The following is a 23,076-nucleotide window of genomic DNA, read 5'->3' as shown; positions in this document are numbered from 1 at the left end:
TACCAATCCTTACATTCAGGGAATGTGAATGGAAGGTTAGTGCAAAAATAGATAGTCACCTGTTTCTTTTCATCGTACAAGCTAATTGATTTTCTTTTCAGTTCATTGTTTCCATTTTAATTCGACAACAGACCATACTTGCTTCTGACTATTTGTAGTTAACAATTACAGTACATCTGTTTGTCTTCACAGGATGTGAGCAAATTGACTCCGCTCTCCCCAGAGATCATCAGCAGACAAGCCACAATAAACATAGGTGAGAGTTCTTTGAATTGTTTTCTGTTAGATTAACTTGTTACAACATTTGCATGGATAGTTTTAGTACACAACAGGACTGTCAAAAATTGTTTCATAAGAGACCCACCCACAACTTCTTGTGTTGTCTATAGGAACTATTGGTCATGTAGCACATGGAAAATCCACTGTGGTGAAAGCAATTTCTGGAGTTCACACTGTCAGATTCAAAAATGAGCTGGAGAGGAACATTACAATCAAGTTGGGTTATGCTAATGCAAAGGTAAGCAAAACAATTTTCTAAGGTAAAAATTGCAAGCTACACTGTGCACCAAGCTAGAAATAACTGTTGTTTGAGTCTATTTAAGCTTGCTAAAGCAAAATGTATCTTCACTTTTTAAAAACTTTCTCATATTGGATTGTTTTCTTAAAAGGGAGTTAATACAAACAGTTGTTCAGAACAGGATTGCAGATTCTTGCTGCTAATTAGGGCTGCAACTAATGATTATTTTGATAATCAATTAATCTAACGATTATTGCAATGATTAATCATTAGCTCTTAACAGATTATTCCGCTTGTGCCCCTTATAAAGTTGAATTAAACGTGCTTGCTAACAATAAAAATAATTTAAGTGACATTCTCTGAATTAGAGGAAACAAATACTTTTTATTCAAGTTTTAATTCAAGAAATTCACTGCAAAAAATGCTTTTGTTATCAAGTGTTTGTCTTGTTTTCATTTAAAATTGTCTAAAAATCCTTAAAACAAGAATTTAATTGAGAAGCAACATGTATGATATTTAGTCTTTAGGAGAATATATCTTAAATATACAGTAAGTGTATTTTGTATACAAGTGTATTTTTTCACTTGGTTATATTTCTGCGAGTGCAGTAAAGATTAAATATACTTGAATATTCTTATATTCAAGATCTATTCTCTAAAAGCAAGTATACATATCTTATATGCTGCTTCTCGGGTGAATGGATCTTTTTTTTTTTTTTTAAAGGATTTTTTAGATATTTTAAAATATTTGTATTTTTAATATTATATTCAACATTCTCAGATAACACATTTTTCTTCTGCATTATAGCTGCTAAAGAAAATGTACATTGTTTTACATATTTATATTGGAAAACAAGCCAAAGCAAAAAAATAAACATTTTGTTGCAGTGTTTAATAAGGAAAAGTCTTCTCCTTTGTTCACTTCAATCAATCTTTTACTCACAAAAAACAAACTCGCTCTTATTAATAAAGCTGCGTATTGCCAATTTTCTTCTCGATAAGAAACACACAGTGACACATAGATTATGATTCAATAAGTCGCGAGCCAATACATTAATATCTAGCTGCAACAAGCATGCACGCTTGAGGGACGAGCATCCCTGCGACAGTGTGCACAGAAAAATGGCATTTTTTTGTAGTTTGTAGTTATTTACATGATCTGCTTCCGTATTATTTGAACTTTAATAAGCTATAACGCATTAAATATAACTGCTTTTAAGATATAACGCTGGGGTGTTTCCTTTAAAGACGCTGGACACGCAAGTTTTGCTACAGCGGAGCGGCAGCTCCATTTATTCCGCAATGAGTGTTTCTGGTATTTTTACATTATAATTCCCTCATACTTTGCAATCTATATCACCTGAAGCTGTTTGGAAAGTTTAGAGTGCATCTGGTTAGGGATGCACCGATATCACTTACGATTCCAGAAATCTCAGTATCTGCCAATACTGATCCCAATCCGATACCAGTGTTGTTTTTTGCATAATCAGTTTAGAATATCTTTACATTATTTTGTGGAACTAATTGGGAGTACTCATTAAAATGTAAAGAAACACAAACCTCTAACTACACATTATTTCAATATAAATGTATAACTTATTAAGATTATGTATAACTTAATAACACTTTATTATTAACTAGTATACTGGATAGTGAAGCAGCAAAATTAACAGTAATTCCAGTACAAGTCATAAGTAGAATTTCTTTTATTTTTTTTTATTTGTCTCTTGACGTTAAAGGATTCAGATCTCTTTGTTCAATTTAGTTGTTAGATATCAGCTCACTTTTCAGTTATTTTTTGCAACCCATTCTAATGAATTATTATTATTATTTGTACACAAATAATAATATATTATAATAGTAATATATCTCAATCGTGCTGCTTTAACTTTTAATTTTGACATTCTGAACTCTCCAGTAAGTCTTGTAAATGTATCTGATTGTAGGCAAGTTTAGAGTAGTTTAATTTGTAGTTTAATTCTTATTCAAATTCTGGTAAGATGCACCTCCATTGCCATTCTAAATGTATATTATAAGTGAACCGAACTATTGAGCATCTACATCTGAGATGTTGTTTGTGAGTAGCATTCAAATATTGTGCAGTGCTTGAAGGCTAAAAATAGCCGTGTGTGTGTAAACAGAGCAGCGCCATTTAGTAACACGCTGGAGCTAAGCATGCATTTTATATACTGACTTATTAAACACAGCCTTTTGTGATTCACAGAGCTATTGCACATCTTCAAGTGGCTTTGAATAAAATGCATGAGTCATATTAACTACTTTAAATTGTGTTTTAATGGTTCTTTTATGCCACTTTTGGAGCTTGTCAGTTATGAACACGACTAACACACAGTATCGGATTTGGATCAGGCTCGTCGGACCGATACCCAATTTGTCTAAAAGCTTCAGTATCGGAGCCAGTATCGGATCGGTGCATCCCTAATCTGGACTAAGCTGTGTAATTCTTCCTCTCCTCAGTCAGGTGCGAGCTGCAGTGCTGCTCTCATCATTAGTTTAAAGTGATCTCCTGTTACATTAAATGAGATGAAACGACTATTCGACAATTTTTTGTTGTTGATAACATCAACTAATCGTTTCAGCCCTACAGATGAATGCATCTTTTTTTTAAAGGATTTTTAGTTATTTAAAATTATTTGTGTTATTAATATTACATTCAACGTTCTCAGATAAAGTTTTCTTCTGCAGTATAGCTGCTAAAGAAAATGTATGTTGTTTTAAAGGATTTTTAGATATTTACTTTGGAAAACAAGCTAAATCAAACATATTTTGTAGCTGTGTATAATTGAGAAAAGACTATCCTCTCTCACATTTCTGTTCACTTCAATCCATCTTTAACTTACAAGAACTCTCTAATAAAGCTACGTATTGCCAATTTTCTTCACGATAAGAAATGCACAGTGACTCTTATGATTCAATAAGTCGCAAGCCATCATGTTATAATCTAGTTGCAGCAAGCGCACGCTCGAGGGATGAGTGTCCCCACAACAGTGTGCATCAGCCGGGTGCAGTTTCAATCTCTCCCCCTTAGATCGGGACATTTCCCTCATACTTTGTGAACTACATCACCTGAAGTTGTTTGGAAAGTTTAGTGTATCTAGACTGTGAGCTGTGTAATTCTTATGGAGGTAAATGAATGGCAAAAGTCTTATAAGCATAAAAGCATGTTGAAATGAACTAATCAAAAAAATAAATGCATTAAATTATCTGTGCTTGCATTTAAATGTTGCATTTAGAGTGCTTGCATTTTGGGAGGCTGAAATTTAACATGGTTATATTTTTAAGATTTGAATGTTTCATTTGGAAACATAATTTCATTACTAATTTCATTATTAAAAATTAAACAAAAATATTCACCTTCCAAAGTACAGATAATATTCAGCCCGTTCTATTTCGCTTAACAAAATACACTTCAAATTCAGTGGTTCAAATTCGGTTGGAAATTCAACCTTCCATATCCGGGAACTACTGGAAAAGCAGCAGAGTACAGATGCACAATCTCAACCTGGTGCTATTCATTCTCACCAGTAGGTGGTGATGGTATTGACTTCTGAAGACCAAAGCTACAGGTAGAGAGAACAGCCATGTACGTTTTAATATATATTTTTTTCTTTGGTAGAAAAGACACATATTTGATTTGCACATGTGAATGGGAATGAAACGCACCTTTCCACCGATTGGTCAACCAGTGGCATCGAGATGGCGGCGCGAACGCTCACTGTCTCTCCGGATTCTGCAAATTAGTGGTAATATGCTTGTTTATCTCGTGTTTTTGTTAAAACAGTTTAGCGTACATATCGTACACCCAACAGGAACTCTTGAACGTCGGCTCCTGCAATTCTGACACCATTATTAGCGTAGTTCCAGAGATCGCTAAACCAACGGGACCTCCGAACATCCCCACACCGACTGAAGGGCTCTTCAGACAGACACGCAAACAATGCCGCAGGGGGTCATGTGGTGGAATTCGAGCAAGGCTAAAGCTAACCCCACATTGACTCGCTCTTCCAAGCCTTTTCCTAGCCAATGTTCGCTCGCTTGTGAACAAAATGGATGAACTGCAGCTGCAGGTCACCACACACAGAATGATTATGGACTGCAACATCATGGTTTTCACAGAAACTTGGCTTAACAGCGGAATACCCAACAACGCTAATGCTGAAAGCACGAGACATTGCATTCAGATCAGGTGATGCTCAAGCCTAAAACTCATCCAGGGCTAACCTGAATAGGGGCATCAAAAAGGCCAAGCACAACCACAAGCTAAGGATTGAGGATCACTTCAAGAACAACTCTGAACCCCGACGCATGTGGCAAGGCATCCAGGCCGTCACAGACTGCAAAGCTACTAACTCCACCCCCCCCCGTCACTGACAACTCCTTGCCTGATGAGCTGAACCACCTCTATGGCCACTTCGATAAGGACAAGAAGGAAGTGGCCATCAAGTGTTCTCCGCAGTTCACCAGCCCCTCACACTCTCCACCACCGATGTGTGTGTGGCACTGAGCAGGATTAATGCATGCAAGGGTGCTGGTCCTGATGGTATCCCCGGACGCGTACTCAGGGCCTGTGCTGTGCAGCTGACTAAGGTTTGGTCTGACATATTTAATCTGTCACTAGCCCAAGCAGCTCTCCCTGTGTGCTTTAAAACCACCTCCATTGTGCCGGTGCCAAAACACTCCAATGCAACAAGCCTTAATGACTACCGTCCAGTTGCACTCACCCCCATCATTACGAAGTGCTTCGAGAGGCTGGTCCTGGCCCATCTCAAGACCTGCTTACCACCCTCACTGGACCCCTTCCAATTCGTCTACCGTCAGAACAGGAGCACAGAGGATGCCATCTCTACGGCACTTCACTCTGACCCAAGGTCCCACCTTGACAATAGAAACACCTATGTAAGAATGCTGTTCATTGACTTTAGTTCAGCATTCAACACCATCATCCCCTCCAAACTGTTCACCAAACTCAGTGAACTGGGTATCAATTCCTCCCTCTGTAACTGGATTCTGGTCTTCCTGACCAACAGACCTCAGTCTGTTAGGTTGGATAATCACACCTCCTCAACCATCACCCTGAACACCGGTGTACCACAGGGATGTGTGCTGAGCCCTCTCCTTTACTCCCTCTTCACCCAAGACTGCACACCTGTACATGGCTCTAACACCATTGTCAAGTTTGCAGACGACACTACGGTGATTGGTCTCATCAGCAACAATGATGAGGAGGGAGGAGGTCCAGCACCTATCATCGTGGTGCACTGACAACAACCTGGCTCTCAACACTAAGAAGACCAAAGAGCTTATTGTGGACTTCAGGAAGTCTAAAGCTGGCACACACACCCATTCTCATCAACGGGACTGAGGTGGAGCGTGTCACCAGCTTCAAGTTTCTGGGTGTCCACATCTCTGAGGACCTCTCTTGGACCCTCAACACCTCTACCCTGATCAAGAAGGCTCACCAGCGTCTCTTCTTTCTGAGGATACTCAAGAAGGGCCACCTGTCTCCTCAGATCCTGGTGAACTTCTACCGCTGCACCATCAAGAGCATCCTCACCAACTGTCATAGTTTGGTATAGCAACTGCTCTGCCCATGACCGGAAAGCACTGCAGAGTGTGGTGAAAACTGCCCAATGCATCACTGGTTCCTCACTCCCCTCCATCGAGGCCATCCAGGGCAAACTATGCTTTCGTAAGGCACGCAGCATCATCAAAGACTTTTCCCACCCCAACCACAGACTGTTCACCCCACTTCCCTCCGGGAGGCGTTTCAGGTCCCTCCACACCCGAACCAGCAGGTTCAGAGGAAGCTTCTTTCCTGCGGCTGTCACCCTACTGAACTCTAGCTCTGCATCCCGGTGACAATTGACCCCCAATACCTTACCCCACCCATTATGTTGTATTTATTTAAAAATGTACATACTGTAATTACACATTCTACTGCTCTTCATACTATTCATCCTTCGCATACACTTATTCTTACTGCTCTTATAATGTTACCACACTGCACATAGCTGTACATATGTCTGTATGGTTTATACAGAATATCCATGCAGAATATCCATATTTACTGTTTTTCTTATTATATATTCTGCCAATACACTGCATATATCTCTGTATTATTCTTACTAATTTTAATGTCACTGCTATTACATTGCACATATCTGTACATGTTGTTCATATTACATAGCCATATTTATTCTGCTCTTTTAACACTGCAATATATTTCTTGTCCTGCCTTTGCACCACCTGTCTACACTTGAATATCACATTGCACCTTTCTGCTTTTTTTGCACTTCTGGTTGGATGCAAACTGCATTTCGTTGTCTTTGTACTTGTACTCTGCACAATGACAATAAAGTTGAATCTAATCAGTGTCGTCATCAGTTTCTTATTGCCATGCAACAGAGTATATATCCATCACTTCTCAACTTTTATTGCAACTACATATTATCTCTCATTAAGCAACCAGACTAAGGAATGCCTGTGACACAAACCGTACTAGTCAGGGAATGGTCTATAGACAGGGCTTCCTGCCAACATTCTTCTGCATAGGCATGGGTTCTGCAACCTACATGAGAAACAGCCAGAGAAATATTAGTTGTCTGTTTTAGAAATGGCCTATTGCTGTCCCTATCATCTGCACGCAAAAGTTCTTGGATTACTTGGACACACACAGCCTGTTTTATTTTTCTGTCAGCTATCAAAATCTTTATCAAAATGTGTGGCCAAGCTAGGCATAGTGCGAGCCACTGGACTGCACTGAGCGGATCCATTTGTGTTGTAGTGAATCGTAGAGCAGTATGTGGAATGCATTGGCTTTTAAGAATGTTTATAAAATGATTGCAGATACGTTGTCCAGGCTATTACATAACGCAGATGTTTGAAGAGTTGATGGCTGTGTAGGTAGGCATTATGTAGTAGGGTGACCAGTCCCGAATTGGAAATTATTTAGTCTCATTTCACTTATTTGTCCACGGCTGGGTTTCCCGAGGCACTATGTAGAATGTTAGTATTAGAGCTCTACCGATTTGAGTGGGAGGAAATTCACAGATTACTGATATGGTGGCCGATATTGTTAGTTTGCACCGATATGACTATGCAAAGGTCAGTTGTCTGCTTTCTTAAATATTTTTATCAAAGAATATTTGACAATATTATTATACATTGTCAACAAATTCTAGACATGAAAATAAAGAATAAATAAAAATGCAATAAATGGCTTTAAAAACATCAGTACTGTATGTCCAGTATCCGTCAGTTCCTGACCATTTACATAAAGAATAAATAAAAAATACAATATATGGCTAAATAAACATCAGTATTACTGTTTAGTATCAGTCAAATGCTGTCTATTTTAATACTGCCAGTCAATTATTGGCAGGTTGTAAAACAAGAAGCATTTACACCTGCCAAGAATAGAAAATCAGAGGCAGCGGTGTTACACTGTATTCTGCTATACAAGTTCAGGTGAAACTTTCAATGGTGGAAAACTAGACTTCTAAATATTACATTTTATAAATGCAACAACTGGAATTGTTCAGTTGAAGGGAGTAACAACTGTGAATCCAAAACAAAACAATTTGTTGAATACATGTTTACACATTAGCTTCCACTCAGCTGACAAGCAATGAAAGTAGTTACGTAGTTAGCTATAAGCTCGTTGTCACAGAGAGTAAAAGATGGACCAGCATTGCATCTCGCCAACTTTGTAACAGCGTAGCGTGATATCGACAAACACAATCCATCAATGAGTGACATGGTTGTCAGGGACAAGGTTAATCTTATTAGTTATATTGAAAAGGGAAAAGGATGGGGTCATTGTTTATTAACTTTCCAGTATGTATTTCACAAACTAGTTTGCAACGTACCTTGAAGACACTGCTTAACTTCGCACCGCTTAATTCCGCCCTGTCTACAGATCCACCGTCATTTCAGCTAGTTGGAGTCAGCTCTGCAAACATTGGAGTCAGAGCATGTTCTGCTGGACAAACTACGTTATGACAGCAATTCTAAATCATATTTTTCTGTGTTTACATGTTCTGAAAAAGTTTTCATATCTGTAAAATATACGCTGATACCGATAAATCGGTGAAAGACTAATATCAGCTAGCCGGTATTTCGGTCGGGCACTAGTTGGTATCAGTAAAGTAGTACTTGATCTTCATGGCACATTTCCCAAAATAAACGAGGTCTTTGAACCGCTCTAAAGTCATAAGTGCAACTTAAATGTATCTTTCTCGCATTTTCAGCTTATCAGAGAATAAGGAATGTTCAATAACTTATATTGATATATTTGGATCATTGGAAAGCCATAGCCAGAAACAAGGCTTTGGGTGTGCCAAGGGAAAACTGTGTTCAAGAACTGAAGCACAAAAAAGTGAAATTTTTGTCATTAGCTTTATTTTTTTATATATATAAAACAAAAACCACAACAGAGAAAAACACTACACATACACACCAATCAACATTTAACCCCCTATAATGTTCCTCTTCAATCACCAACCCCACCCTAACTCCCAACGAACACATTTGTGTCACATAAAATAATACACCAAAAAAAAAAAAATATGTATTGTATAATAAACATACAAAATTAAACTAGACTTCTCTCTCCCAATTACTTCCCAGAGATTCCCCAAAAACCACTCAATTATTACCCCATTTTCTGACAAACAAGCCCCCAAACCCCAGCCTTCTACTTGGTACCTCCTCAAAAGCTGCCACCCTCCCCATTTCTGCACACCACTCCGGAAATGATGGGCTCCCGATTAAACTCCGCCTGATCTATATGTATAAGAGATGTCATAACTTAATCGGTTAGCCAGAATTTTTACAATATTTTTACATCTAGCTGCATCAGGGAAATTGGATGGTAACTCTTACACTTGCTTGGATCTTTGTCCTTTTTAAGGATCAGACTGATCCGGGCTTGTGTCATAGTTGGCGGAAGCTTTCCATTCTTTAATGAACTTCTAACAAAATTGGAGCCAATTCTGTAGCATAAGATCTAAAAAATTCAGCAACAAAACCATCTGGCCCCAGAGCCTTAACTGTAGGCAAAGCCTTAATTACCTCTCCAAGCTCTTCCAAGGTTAGCGAGTTCTAATGGTTCCACAAAGTTCCTAATATCTTCATCAGTAGACAAAGACGTGAAACTATAAAGATCAAGATTAAATTAAGGGCATTATTAATATCAATGGCCAGGGTAAATATATCCCCACCAGCAGATTTCTTTGAGTTGGGGGACAAAGCAGGGAAGTTTTTGGCTAGATATATAAAGCAGAGTGAGTCTTTTTCTACCATTCCATCAAAGTATTAATGTCTTGCCCTGATTAGCCAAAACACCACCTTCTCCATGAGTTCTCGTGCTTTAGATTTTTTGGTGAATGATGCATACAGTGTGTTCCGGCCCCTAAGAACTTTAATTGCCTCCCAAGCCATGCCCACAGGATACTGAGAATCAGTTGGTTTCCATATAAACATTAATTTCAGCCTTTAACATTTGTTGAAATTCAGCATTTTGCAAAAAGGATACATTAACCTGTTGATATGCAATTGCCCCCCACGTGGTGGTGACGTCACTCTGCTTACATTTAATATATAATTTAGTCTATATATGTAATTTTAACATGTACATCTTTTCAAAGGTCTAAGGATTCAACGTTGATATCCGATCTCTGTTTAAAGATAGCAATGCTCCAGAAACAGCAATTTAGTTATTTGTGCCAGGAGTACAAATGAAAACGTGCAATATCAAAACGGGACTTCATACCTTTATGAAAACGTGATCGCCAGATGAATCCGGTTCGCCACACTTGGGTCAGTTGTCTATGACAAGCGTTCATTGGAAAACATCCAAAAGCACTCTTTGTCCATAAAAGTGATAAATCTGTTTTTTACATGAAAATTGTTTACATGAGATCTCGCCTGTAGTAATTACCTTTCGTCGTCGTTCTTCAACAAACTATGCAATCTGAGCAGCATTCATGTTGTAAAACTGTATATTATCTTCTATATTAGAGTCTCGTGAAAGTCTATTTTTAAAAATGCTGCAGTTTCATAATAGCCAAGCAGTGCAGTCAGAGTTTGTGTCGGCTTGAAAGGCGGAGCCTTAATTTTACTCTGTTCACTAGCAGCGATTGTACAGAGAAAAAAACTTGCAGGCTTGTTAGATCATCTTCAAATTTGATAAATAACTTCTTTAGACTTGTGGCTTTGAGAACATTGTATTTATAGGTTGTCTTGGCACTTTTATCATTGTTTTTTAAATTATAAAAACATGTTCAGCACAAAATATTTCCATTACTATAAACTTCAGCTTCTCTAACTTTTAAAAAATAACAACATACATTAATTCTGACTTGGACTTGGGAAATAAAGCCCAAAGTGTCTTCAAAAGATACTACAACTGTGTCCATACTCCAAATGGTCCGTTAAATACAACCATTTAAGTTTGGGTATGTCATTTTCATGATTTGTGCTCAAAAAGGGGGCGTGTATCAACAGGTTAAAGCGCCAACTATATGATTTCTTCATACGTGGCAACAACTCACCAGGGCATGATCTTGAGACTAAGATGTTTCCAATTGAACAGGTGAAATGAGGGACTTGGATGGAGATATACATACAAAAATAATCTATTCTAGAATAAATCTTGTATAAATAAAAATGTATAGTCTTTACCTGATGGGTTCAAAAGTTTCCAAATATCTGTAAGGCCAAGATTTTTACACATCCTGAGAAGCATCAATGTTGCTCTAGGGGGCTTACAAATATTTGCTTCACTATGATCAAGGACTAAGTCCATCAAAAGACTAAGTCTCCTCCCAATATTATATCATGAGGGGTGCCAGCTGCTTGCAACATCCCTTCAAGATTTATAAAAAAAAGCCCCGATCATCAGTGTTAGGTCTGTAGATATTAGCCAATATCAACTTTTGCCCCTGAATTTCTGCTAAAACAATAATGACTCTTCCTAATTTATCTTTAATCTGTTTAAGACCTTTGAATTGTAGATGCTTATCAATGTAATGCCAGCAGTAAAGAAAACACGCGCATTAACCCTGCACACAACAGCTCCAACTGCCGTCCATCCCTCTAATCTCAAACAGTCAATGTACGCCTATGAGAGTCAACGTGACAACTTTGCCGTCGGATTTCTTTAGTCCGGTGTTTCTATATGGATTTTGTGAGACAATTACATAGCAAAGAATAGTCTGTAAAACCGACCCCAACCAATAAGTGGAATAAACACCAAAAAACTTGTAGATTCATCCGCATAACTTTCCTGTTGCTCTACAGAACAAGCTCCAGCCGCTAGCGGAAACGGCGCAAAAAAAAAAGTTCAGTTTCCTCGGACAGTCAAACAAATGTTCAGATAAAGGAGTGCAACTATAGACCCAATCGCTCCAATGTCCTGTGAAACAGGTGCACTAGCAACAACATGACAATCACAATGGCTTACTCACTCCAATGTTTTTATGAAGGACTATGCTTGCTGTGGTCATGTAAATTCTCTACGGTCATCCATTAGTATCTTTTCTCAGTTTTATCAGAAACATCAGAGCAAACGCGATCTTCCGTTGATGTAAGAGTTTCTTGAATTCCTTGAATCGAACACATTTCTCTCTTCTGGGAAAAGTAAATACTGTGGTTCTTCCAAGAAAGCTTTCCTTTACTCCTTGCCTCGCGAAACACAATATCTTTATCAGATGATCTCAGAAATTTGGCCAGAATTGCTCTGGGCCAATCTCCGAACTGGGACCTGTGAGTTCGCTCGATTTCCAGCTTATGGCCTGTTATGTTGAGCAGACTCTGAAGGAGCCCGTCTAGGAATTTCAATATATCTCATGCTCAGGAATTCCAACAATTCATATATTGTTTCATTGATTACGATTCTCCGTTAGAGACCCTTTTTATGATTCACATGCATGGATTTCTATCATTAATCTCTATAAAGCTGAGCATCAATCTGAAAGCCTATTTTACCCAAGTCATTTATTTAGGAGGAGGAAGTGTATGTATTTATTATTTATTTATTTATTTATATATACATATACACACAGTGCATCTGGAAAGTATTCACAGCGCTTCACTTTTTCCAAATTTTGTTTTGTTACAGCCTTATTCCAAAATGGATTAAATTAATTATTTTCCTCAAAATTCTACAAACAATACCCCATAATGACAACGTGAATTATGTTTGAAAGTTTGTTTGAAATCTTTGCAAATATATTAAAAACAAAAAACAAAATAAATCACATGTACATAAGTATTCACAGCCTTTGCTCAATACTTTGTTGAAGCACCTTTGGCACCAATTACAGCCTGAAGTCTTTTTGCGTATGATGCTACAAGCTTGGCACACCTATTTTTGGGCAATTTCTCCCATTCTTCTTTGCAGGACCTCTCAAGCTCCATCAGGTTGGATTGGAAGCTTCGGTGAACAGCCATTTTCAGATTTCTCCAGAGATGTTCAATTGGGTTCAAGTCTGGTCTCTGGCTGGTCCATTCGGACATTCACAGAGTTGTTCCGTAGCCACTCCTTTGTTATCTTGGCTGTGTGCTTGGGGTCGTTGTCCTGTTGGAAGATGAACCTTTGCCCCAGTCTGAGGTCCAGCGTGATCTGGAGCAGGTTTTCATCAAGGATGTCTCTGTACATTGCTGCATTCATCTTTTCCTCGATCCTGACTAGTCTCCCAGTTCCTGCCACTGAAAAACATCCCCACAGCATGATGCTGTCATCACCATGCTTCACTGTAGGGATGGTATTGGCCAGGTGATGAGCGGTGCCTGATTTCCTCCAGACATGACGCTTGCCATTCAGGGCAAAGAGTTCAATCTTTTGTTTCTCATGGTCTGAGTCCTTCAGGTGCCTTTTGGCAAACTACAGACAGGCTGTCATGTGCCTTTTACTGAGCAGTGGTTTCCATCTGGCCACTCTACCATACAGGCCTGATTGGTGGAGTGCTGCAGAGATGGTTGTTCTTCTGGAAGGTTCTCCTCTCTCCACAGAAATGCTGGAGCTCTTTCAGAGTGACCATCGGGTTCTTGGTCACCTCCCTGACTAAAGTCCTTCTCCCCCGATTGTTCAGTTTCGCCAGGCAGCCAGCTCTAGGAAGAGTCCTGGTGGTTCCAATCTTCCATTTACGGATGATGGAGGCCACTGTGCTCATTGGAACCTTCAATGCTGCAGAAATGTTTCTGTAGCCTTCCCCAGATCTGTGCCTCGAATAATCCCATCTCAGATGTCTACCGGTTCTAGACCATTTCTTTCGGAGGCATCCCGAATGTTTTTTATTAATTTGGCATGACACAATAAAGTGGTAGCTCATTCGAATAATCACTTTTAACAATCTGTTTAAAGCATTACTCTTAACTGTGCACCTCATATGAGCTGCCAGCCTATCGGTATGGATTTTCTGGAATCTCTTGCAATTTATGCTGCAATTTACATCATGCTTGCTGTGAATAGTCTTTGGCAATTTCATGCTGTTCGAGACTGAGAATAACCCTTAGCATTGACTAAATTAAATTAACATTTAAACATTCTTGACTTTAATTTTGTTTTAAAAGTACAGAAAATAAAACATAGTGCAAAACAATCAATCCCATATCCAGACCATACCACATTTTGAAATAATGACGACATGCGTATTACCATCAATATTCATGTTCCGATAAATTCTAGCCATTTCTGAAACTCTTAACACACCAAAGTTGTGCCCTTTCCTATTTTCAGCTTTGTAGTAAACAATACAAGAATAAATACAACCATTTTAATAAATATTTTTATTAACATTCATTGTTATTATATTAATTATACATTATCTGTCAACTACTAATATGAATAGTCTATTAGAAGCCCAAAGCATCATAACTTTAGTACTTGAAAATGCTTGTGGAGTAATCCTACAGGGACAACAGTATCTTAATAGACAAGGGCTGGTTTCCCAATGAAGTTGCTTTAACGGCTTTAACGATCATCTTAACTAATGTCGCTCATTATTTTATGATAAAGCATGTTTCCCAAACCAGCACGCAGATCGCTCAATAGAAAATGTAACTTTAGTGCTTCATTACGGGAGCTGTCCAGTCCAAAGGTGCTGATCACTTTGGCCAGTATGTCCTGGAGTTTGTCTTCTCAAAAATTAAAATGCGGAAATACTGACAAACATGGACATTGTTTGCAACCTTGTCAAGGTGGCAAAATGTATTACCTAACCATTACAGAATTTGAAGAAATTAGGCATCATAATGCCTATTGCCAAGCCGATTTAAACCAGCCATTGGAGGGAGGAAGGAAGGAAGGAAGGAGGAGTGTGGGAATCTCGCATTTCACACATTGCTCCAATCTCCTTAACCATATTTTAATTAAGGCATTATTCTTGTTTTTAACTGCATGGTCACATTACTCTCATATCGTATTAAATAATTTGTGAAATAAGAACATGTAGTCTTTCTATTGCCATTACAGTTATGCCTATCAAAGAAGGCTAATATAAAGTTATACTGTATTATGTGTCTTGTAAATTTAGACCTATCACGTTGCATGCGCAGATTGCAGAGAATATTTATTTCATAGTAATTTTTTTGCACGGTAAGAGTTAAAACTTAAGTGTAAACTCTGAATAGATTACAATGTGTTTCCAATTATCAAAATATATTCATACAATTTATTAAATGTCCCATTGTCTTTGATAAATTGTGAAAGATTCGAGAAAGAGATGTTTAAGTTGCACTTAATGGGCTTAAGAGCGGTTCAAGAGCATTGGTTTATGAACATTTTTACGAACTACTTTGAAAACGTTGCTTTTGGAAAACATGTCTTGGAGATGAAGTACTAAAGCGCTACTAATGCCCTTCTTAGTGCTTCGGAAAACCCAGCCAAGGTTAATAATAATAATAATGCATAATATAGATAAATAAATGGATGAATAAATAAAATCAGAGAGAACATAATGTCGTTGACTTTTCTCATCGTGTCTCCTTCCTTTCTGACACCCAAGGGTGCTCTTGCCTGCACCACGTGTTGTGCAGCACCACATTTCTGTCACCATTATCGCCTCCTAGGAGCAAAGAGCAGACCTCTTGATTGATGAATGTCCCTAAAGTGCAGGTTCCACATGTCTCATTGTTTGTCGCTCCGCAATAACAAGGTGAGTTATAATCAATTAATGTCATTGGCAGGACTATACGGCCTCCACTGTTCATTGATCCTGGAAGTATACATCTTGACCCACAGAGCAATTTGTGAAAATAAAACATTACAAATGCACATAAATGCACACCTGATGAACGTAGCATTGATTGTGTAAATAAATTCAGTCATTCTGCACACAACTATTGCTAAACAAAATGTAATTGTTAATTAGGATGAATATATCTTTAAACATTTCCAGGGAATATAATGTTACTATGACGAGCAGCACTGGTCCACTCAATTACATCTGCCAGTATATACTAATAATTTGCATTTTTTTGCATGCAAAATGGCTCACATGATGATGATGATAATCATATTTCTGTTAGAACATTTAGTTAGACAATTGTTTTTATTTCAAATAAGAAAATTGATATGGTTTTGGTGAATTGAAATGAATCGTTTTGTTCTGCTCTGCAGATAATCGATCACATTGTGTCTCTATCGAAGTAGGCTACTTAACATCCAACACACAAACAAATGCCACATACAGGTGAAACTCGAAAAATTTGAATATCGTGCAAAAGTTCATTAATTTCAGTAATTCAACTTAAAAGGTGAAACTAATATATTATATAGACTCATTACAAGCAAAGTAAGATATTTCAAGCCTTTATTTGATATAATTTTGATGATTATGGCTTACAGCTTATGAAAACCCCAAATTCAGAATCTCAGAAAATTAGAATATTACATGAAATCAATAAAAAAAAAGGATTTTAAATACAGAAATGTCGGCCCTCTGAAAAGTATAATCATGCATATGTACTCAGTACTTGGTTTGGGCCCCTTTTGCATTAATTACTGCCTCAATGCGGCGTGGCATGGATGCTATCAGCCTGTGGCACTGCTGAGGTGTTATGGAAGACCAAGATGCTTCAATAGCGGCCTTCAGCTCTTCTGCATTGTTTGGTCTCATGTCTCTCATCTTTCTCTTGGCAATGCCCCATAGATTCTCTATGGGGTTCAGGTCAGGCGAGTTTGTTGGCCAATCAAGCACAGTAATACCATGGTCATTGAACCAGGTTTTGGTACTTTTGGCAGTGTGGGCAGGTGCCAAGTCCTGCTGGAAAATGAAGTCAGCATCTCCATAAAGCTTGTCTGCTGAAGGAAGCATGAAGTGCTCAAAAATGTCCCGGTAGACGGCTGCGTTGACTCTGGACTTAATAAAGCACAGTGGACCAACACCAGCTGATGACATGGCTCCCCAAACCAACACAGACTGTGGAAACTTCACACTGGACTTCAAGCATCTTGGATTGTGTGCCTCTCCATTCTTCCTCCAGACTCTGGGACCTTGGTTTCCAAATGAGATGCAAAATTTGCTCTCATCAGAAAAGAGGACTTTGGACCACTGAGCAACAGACCAGTTCTTTTTTTCTTTAGCCCAGGTAAGACGTTTGACATTTGAAGCCCATGTCCAGGACCCGTCTGTGTGTGGTGGCTCTTGATGCAGTAACTCCAGCCTCAGTCCACTCCTTGTGAAGCTCCCCACACATTTGAATGGCCTTTTCCTGACAATCCTCTCCAGGCTACGGTCATCCCTGCTGCTTGTGCACCTTTTTCTTCCACACTTTTCCCTTCCACTTAACTTTCTATTAATGTGCTTTGATACAGCACTTTGAGAACATCCAACTTCTTTTGCAATTAACTTTTGAGGATTTCCCTCCTTGTGGAGGGTGTCAATGATGGTTTTCTGCACAACTGTCAGGTCAGCAGTCTTCCCCATGATTGTGAATTCAACTGAACCAGACTGAGAGACCATTTAAAGGCTCAGGAACCCTTTGCAGGTGTTTAGCTGATTAGAGTGTGACACTTTGAGCCTACAATACTGAACCTTTTCACAATATTCTAATTTTCTGAGATTCTGAATTTGGGGTTTTCATAAGCTGTAAGCCATAATCATCAAAATTATATCAAATAAAGGTCTGAAATATCTTACTTTGCTTGTAATGAGTCTATATAATATATTAGTTTCACCTTTTAAGTTGAATTACTGAAATTAATGAACTTTTGCACGATATTCTAATGTTTCGAGTTTCACCTGTATGAGCAATAATGGGCTGACCTCATCCTCTTTTACCTGAGCCTGTCCTATTATTCACAGCCAATCATAGAACTGAGCTCATATCAGATTGCTGAAAAGATACATGTAATAAAATTAAAAAATCTCATAGCGGTATTATTGGAAAGCCATGGCTTGGGAGCATACGAGTAGATTTTCCAGGTTAAAAAACTTAAAAATCAAACCTAATATTAAAATGAAACGATTTCAATGGGTGATAAGTCGTCAATACTATTCATAAACCATACCCAAAAATATTTCACTTAATTCTAATGAAATTATAAATGACAAATAAAAATAAATGCTGTGGAAAATTTGCATCAGGTTTACTCGTAGGCAAATCAAAGACAAAAAAGTGTCACTTTTGTTTATTGTTGATTTGTCTATTTTATCATTTGTTTATCTCATGTAACAACTGATTATGATTCAAGGCTACGATCTACAGTTTTTACACAATTACTGCTTTGTTCAACAAATGTGCATTTGCAATGTTTCATTTATCATCTGTGGGTTGACCATCAGGGTGCAAGCTTCTAGTGTCTGTGAAGACTACATAAAAATTATGAAGAGGTTAGCCTGTTGGCAGGCCTAATCAATGTGTACAATCGGGCGATGGATGCACTAACATAGGGTAAATGTACAAACATTAACTGATTAAGTGGAGATCTGCGCTTTGCGTCAAACTGATTATCGACACATAACAATGTGCATTAGGGCTGTCAATTGATTTAAAGTTTTAATCTATTTAATTACATCACGATTAATTGCATATACAAATATTTGCTGAGAAAGCCCCTTATATAACAATAACTCAATATATGATTCTACATATTTATATCAATATATATAATTATCCTTAAATGTTTAAAAATGATGTGTGTGTGTGTGTATGTACGTGTGTGTGTGTGTGTGTGTGTGTGTGTGTGTGTGTGTGTGTATATATATATATATATATACACACATACATATATCTCTCTCAAAAAGATATTCAGATAATTCAAATGCATTCTTGTGGCAGAAGAGTTAATCATTTATAAGACAATACAAAAAGCAGCTTTAGAATACAATGAATTGTTTACTACATATCACTGATCATAAGACAATCATTGGCATACAGTTCACAGCAATCTATTTCACAAGTGAATTTGTAAATTAGTTGCAGATTTATTATGAGGGCTTGTTTAAGGACCCGTCAATGTACACCTATGTTAGACATCTCGGGTGCGTTGTCATAAACAGAAAATGTTTACTTCACTGTGTCAAGTTAAATGTAGTTTAATACTCAATATTTAAACACATCTTGAGATCCCTTAGATCGCATTTGCACTCCGAGTGTTTTGAACGCAAGAGCGTAGCGCATATTTGTGTTCTGCCTACTGCAGTGTTTTCTTCACTGTATAAACTGTGCATTGCCCATACAGCTGAAATTTCACTTACTGCCCTCCTGGAGTAAACAGGTGTTACTACAAGCTTGCATTTCTCAGGAATCTTCCTTATTATTGTCCGTGGGCATTGCGATTAAATGGGTTAATTTTTTTTAACGCATTATTTTTTGTAAAATGAATCGCACTGAATTAACGCGTTAAATCGACAGCCCTAATGTGCATATGACAGCGCCCTTCGGTGTCGGAAAGGAAGATGAGAGTTTGTGAAGAGAAGGAATGTGGGAAGATGCTCCAAGATAGACAATTTCCCTGTAGAAACAGTATAACATTGACATCACTCCTGATTTTTAAACTATATCATGCAGCCACTTTGTACCAACTCATGCACAAAGGTAGACTTATTGTTTATTGATTTAGGCCTATTTCATTGATTATTTATATTGTAATATATTTTATTTAGTTTTCTTGTTTCTGCTCATTTAATTTCAAAGTGAAAAATAAACCATCAAAACGTACACTGCTGTTCTCTCTACCTGTAGCTTTAGTCTTCAGCAGTCAATACCCAATTGCATTGCACCACCTACTAGTGTGAACGAATAGCACCAGGTTGAGATTGTGCATCTGTACTCTGATGCTTTTCCTGAAGTTCCTGGATGTGGAAGGTTGAATTTCCAACTGAATTTGAGGAAGTTAATTTTGTTAAGCAAACTAGAACGGGCTGAATTTTACCTGTCGAAAAATCTAGATGTTTTTTTCAAATTAACTGAATATTTTTTAAACAAACTTTGGAAAGTGAATATTTATTGTTGAATTTTTAATTCTAATTTGAAATTAGTTTTGAAATGTTTCCAAATGAAATATTCAATTCTTAAAAATACAACCATGTTAAATGTCAGCCTTCCTAAATGCAAGCACTGATAATTCAATGCATTTATTTTTTCGATTAGAGCAATTAAACATGCCTTTATGCTTCAAAGACTTAAGTCATGAATTTACTTCTACAAATTCTTCCTCTCCTCGGTCAGGCTCGAACAGCAGTGCTGCTCTCGTGGGTCATCATTAATGTGATCTCCTGTTATGTTAAATGAGATCAAAAGACTATTCGACAATGGAAATTCTCAATTATTTGTTGACGTTGTCTAATCGTTTCAGCCTTAGATTATATATTTTATGTTATTATTTTCTGCGTACGGTGACACATTTTACCCTTTTTTAGGTGTATATATTGGATGATCCAAGCTGTCCACGGCCAGAATGCTACAGGTCATGTGGCAGTAGCACACCTGATGAGTTTCCCACAGACATTCCTGGCACCAAAGGCAACTTCAAATTAGTCCGGTATGTTGTCATGTTTTTAGAAATTTTATTTTATTTTAGATGCATAAAGTGCTGATTTGTACTTTGTGAATAATTGAAAATTCTTTTTGAAGTTTTGTGAAATGTCAATCCATCCTAAATGTGCATGGACAGCAAGGAATCACCACCCCTCACTTGTCAATAGGGCTGTCAAAATTGCTCAAAAATGACATTCGAATATTCCCTCTAAAAAAAACACATATATTCGAACTATTCGAATATCTGGTTGCGCATTTGGTCAATGACGCGCATTACGTCAATAACAGGACAAATTAATACAAAGAGACATAACTATTTGTATAGGTAGTTTATTTAAGTTTAAACATATTTGACAACGTATTACCTACACAAAAACAAGTAAATCAACTAATGGCCAAGACCTCACTCTCGCTTCGCACGCGCAGGCACTCTTTCTCTCTCTCTCAGCCCTCACGCTCTCTGCATAATGGTTTAAAGAACAACAACAATAAACAAATGTTGAGTGCTGATCAAGAGTTTTGTGCAAGCAATATAAGGTCGCGACTCTTGTCCCAAATATAGCAGGCTTCATTCAGTGATTAAAACAAATTATTAACATTAATTGAAGTTTTACAGTATATAGAACCGACATTGAGCGCTCCGAGCGAGCTGTGCTGTGGTAAACATGGAACTTTTCCTTGACATGAAACGGTAAATAATCAAACCAGTGGAAGCCTGCAGTGCATGAAACTGCTGTATCTAACCTACCTTATTCATGCAACATCTATTCAGTCAGTACAGTAGCCTTACATTTTAGTCATGTTTCTGTTTAACGTTAAATAAAATGAGGCACACAATTCGAGAAATGTGACAACAAAGACCCCTCAGGCAGCACGCCCACTCGCTAAAGCAGACAGCCGCACATCTGCTACAGCGAGGCGTTTTTTCCACATTCGAATATTAATTTTCACCTTCGAATTTCTGTTTTTTAAAACTATTCGAATATATATTCGAATTTAGAATATTCGTTGACAGCCCTACTTGTCAATCAACCTCTGCACTAAAACAAGCATTTAAACCAGGGGACGGCATCCTTTTTGACATGTAGTGGCATTATTTATTTTCCTGGTCAATGGCTGTGCTGTGAAAAGCTATATGTAAACTAAGTTTTTCACACCTGCATATCAATTTACATCTGCCTTCTTGAGACCAAAAATCAGAGTTTGCTCAAACTAAACTCAAACTTACCTGGTTATTCACTGAAACCGGCTTCGTGCCACAGGTGGAAACAGAGCCAGTAGTTATTTAATCTTGATCATAAGTAGGGCTGACCTGTCATGTTATCAAATTTGTTGACTGTGGCTCAGGTGATAGAGCGGTCAGCCGCTAATCGTAGGGTTGGCGGTTCGATTCCCGGCCCACACGACTTCACATGCCGAAGTGTCCTTGGGCAAGACACTGAAACCCAAGTTTCTCCCAATGGCAGGCTAGCGCCTTTGGGAGAAACTTGTGGTGTGTGAATGTGAGTACGCTGTGTCCCATTCATACATTCACAAAGCGCTTTGGTAACTTAGGTTTGGTAAAAGGTTAAAGGCACTATATAAGTGCAGACCATTTGTATGACCATTTAACTGTCATACAAATTTTCATAATGTTTATGGCATATGTGTGCTGAAGTAGACATTTATTCATATATATAAGTTGGAATCATAAAATTAAATGGGGATATATGATTTCCTTATGGCTTTTAAAAAGTTAAAAACAAGTGGAATGACAAATTTTATTTTTAATATAAATGTTTTTCAAAATACTTAATGTATATCTTTTTGGCCAACTTTAGTCTTTGTCAACTTTATATTTTACACTGTTGATTTTGGAACCCAAACAACCCTGAATATTATGTTATATTATGCAATAGTATATATATATTTGTCATAAATTCTTGACTTTCACATGTTATTTTAAGGTTCTTCTATTAAACCCAAAAGCCCTTTTTTCGAATGACATTTTGAATGTTTTTTCATTCGATCATCTTCATAGAACTAGTTAAGCGGCCCATCTCCTCTGTGTCACTGTCATTGACACGTGTATGACTGCAATGACCAAAAACATTTTACATTTACATGAATGTTCAGTTAAAAAGAAACCATAATGTCTTGTATTCACTATCAAAATCCTTGCTTATGTTTTCACGGGAGTTTGGCGCAGACGGCGCCTACATCAGAGCGCCTCAGAGGTAGATCATTTTCATGGTCGCTTAAGGAGCTGCTCAGGATTAGTGAGATGGTCAGAGTTCATTTGGATTGCTCACACAATGCAATAACACCAGAAAATGAGACACAGGAATGCAACATTCATGTGTTTCTGTAATTGCTTAACTTGGGCAGTTAAATTTGTAATTTGAAGTGCACAATATTTGCGGTTATCTCATAATCGCTGGTAGAAATAATTTCTGCTCGTCAGTGTGTTATTTGTATTTTTGAAGGTACTTATTGAATTTTTTATACTCAGTTAAAATAGTGGAATTATATTTATCTAGAGTTGTTTCCCCAGATATCCTGATTATTATTTCT

The 23,076-nt window shown here is 37.7% G+C and overlaps 1 protein-coding gene across 1 annotated transcript in view; it reads left to right on the top strand.

Moving 5' to 3' along the window:
* Window positions 1-23,076, top strand: part of LOC127634653 (eukaryotic translation initiation factor 2 subunit 3) — a 30,155-nt gene that overhangs the window by 338 nt on the left and 6,741 nt on the right. Inside the window, exons 2-4 of the mRNA XM_052114286.1 lie at window positions 193-256; window positions 390-517; window positions 20,406-20,527. Coding sequence (XP_051970246.1) covers window positions 193-256; window positions 390-517; window positions 20,406-20,527 — 314 coding nt within the window. The remainder of the gene's footprint in view (window positions 1-192; window positions 257-389; window positions 518-20,405; window positions 20,528-23,076) is intronic.

The sequence above is a fragment of the Xyrauchen texanus genome, chromosome 41 (assembly GCF_025860055.1).
Source record: "Xyrauchen texanus isolate HMW12.3.18 chromosome 41, RBS_HiC_50CHRs, whole genome shotgun sequence".
Lineage (NCBI taxonomy): Eukaryota > Metazoa > Chordata > Actinopteri > Cypriniformes > Catostomidae > Xyrauchen > Xyrauchen texanus.
The sequence above is the reverse complement of the archived record's forward strand: the minus strand, read 5'-3'. Positions and strand labels throughout refer to the sequence as shown.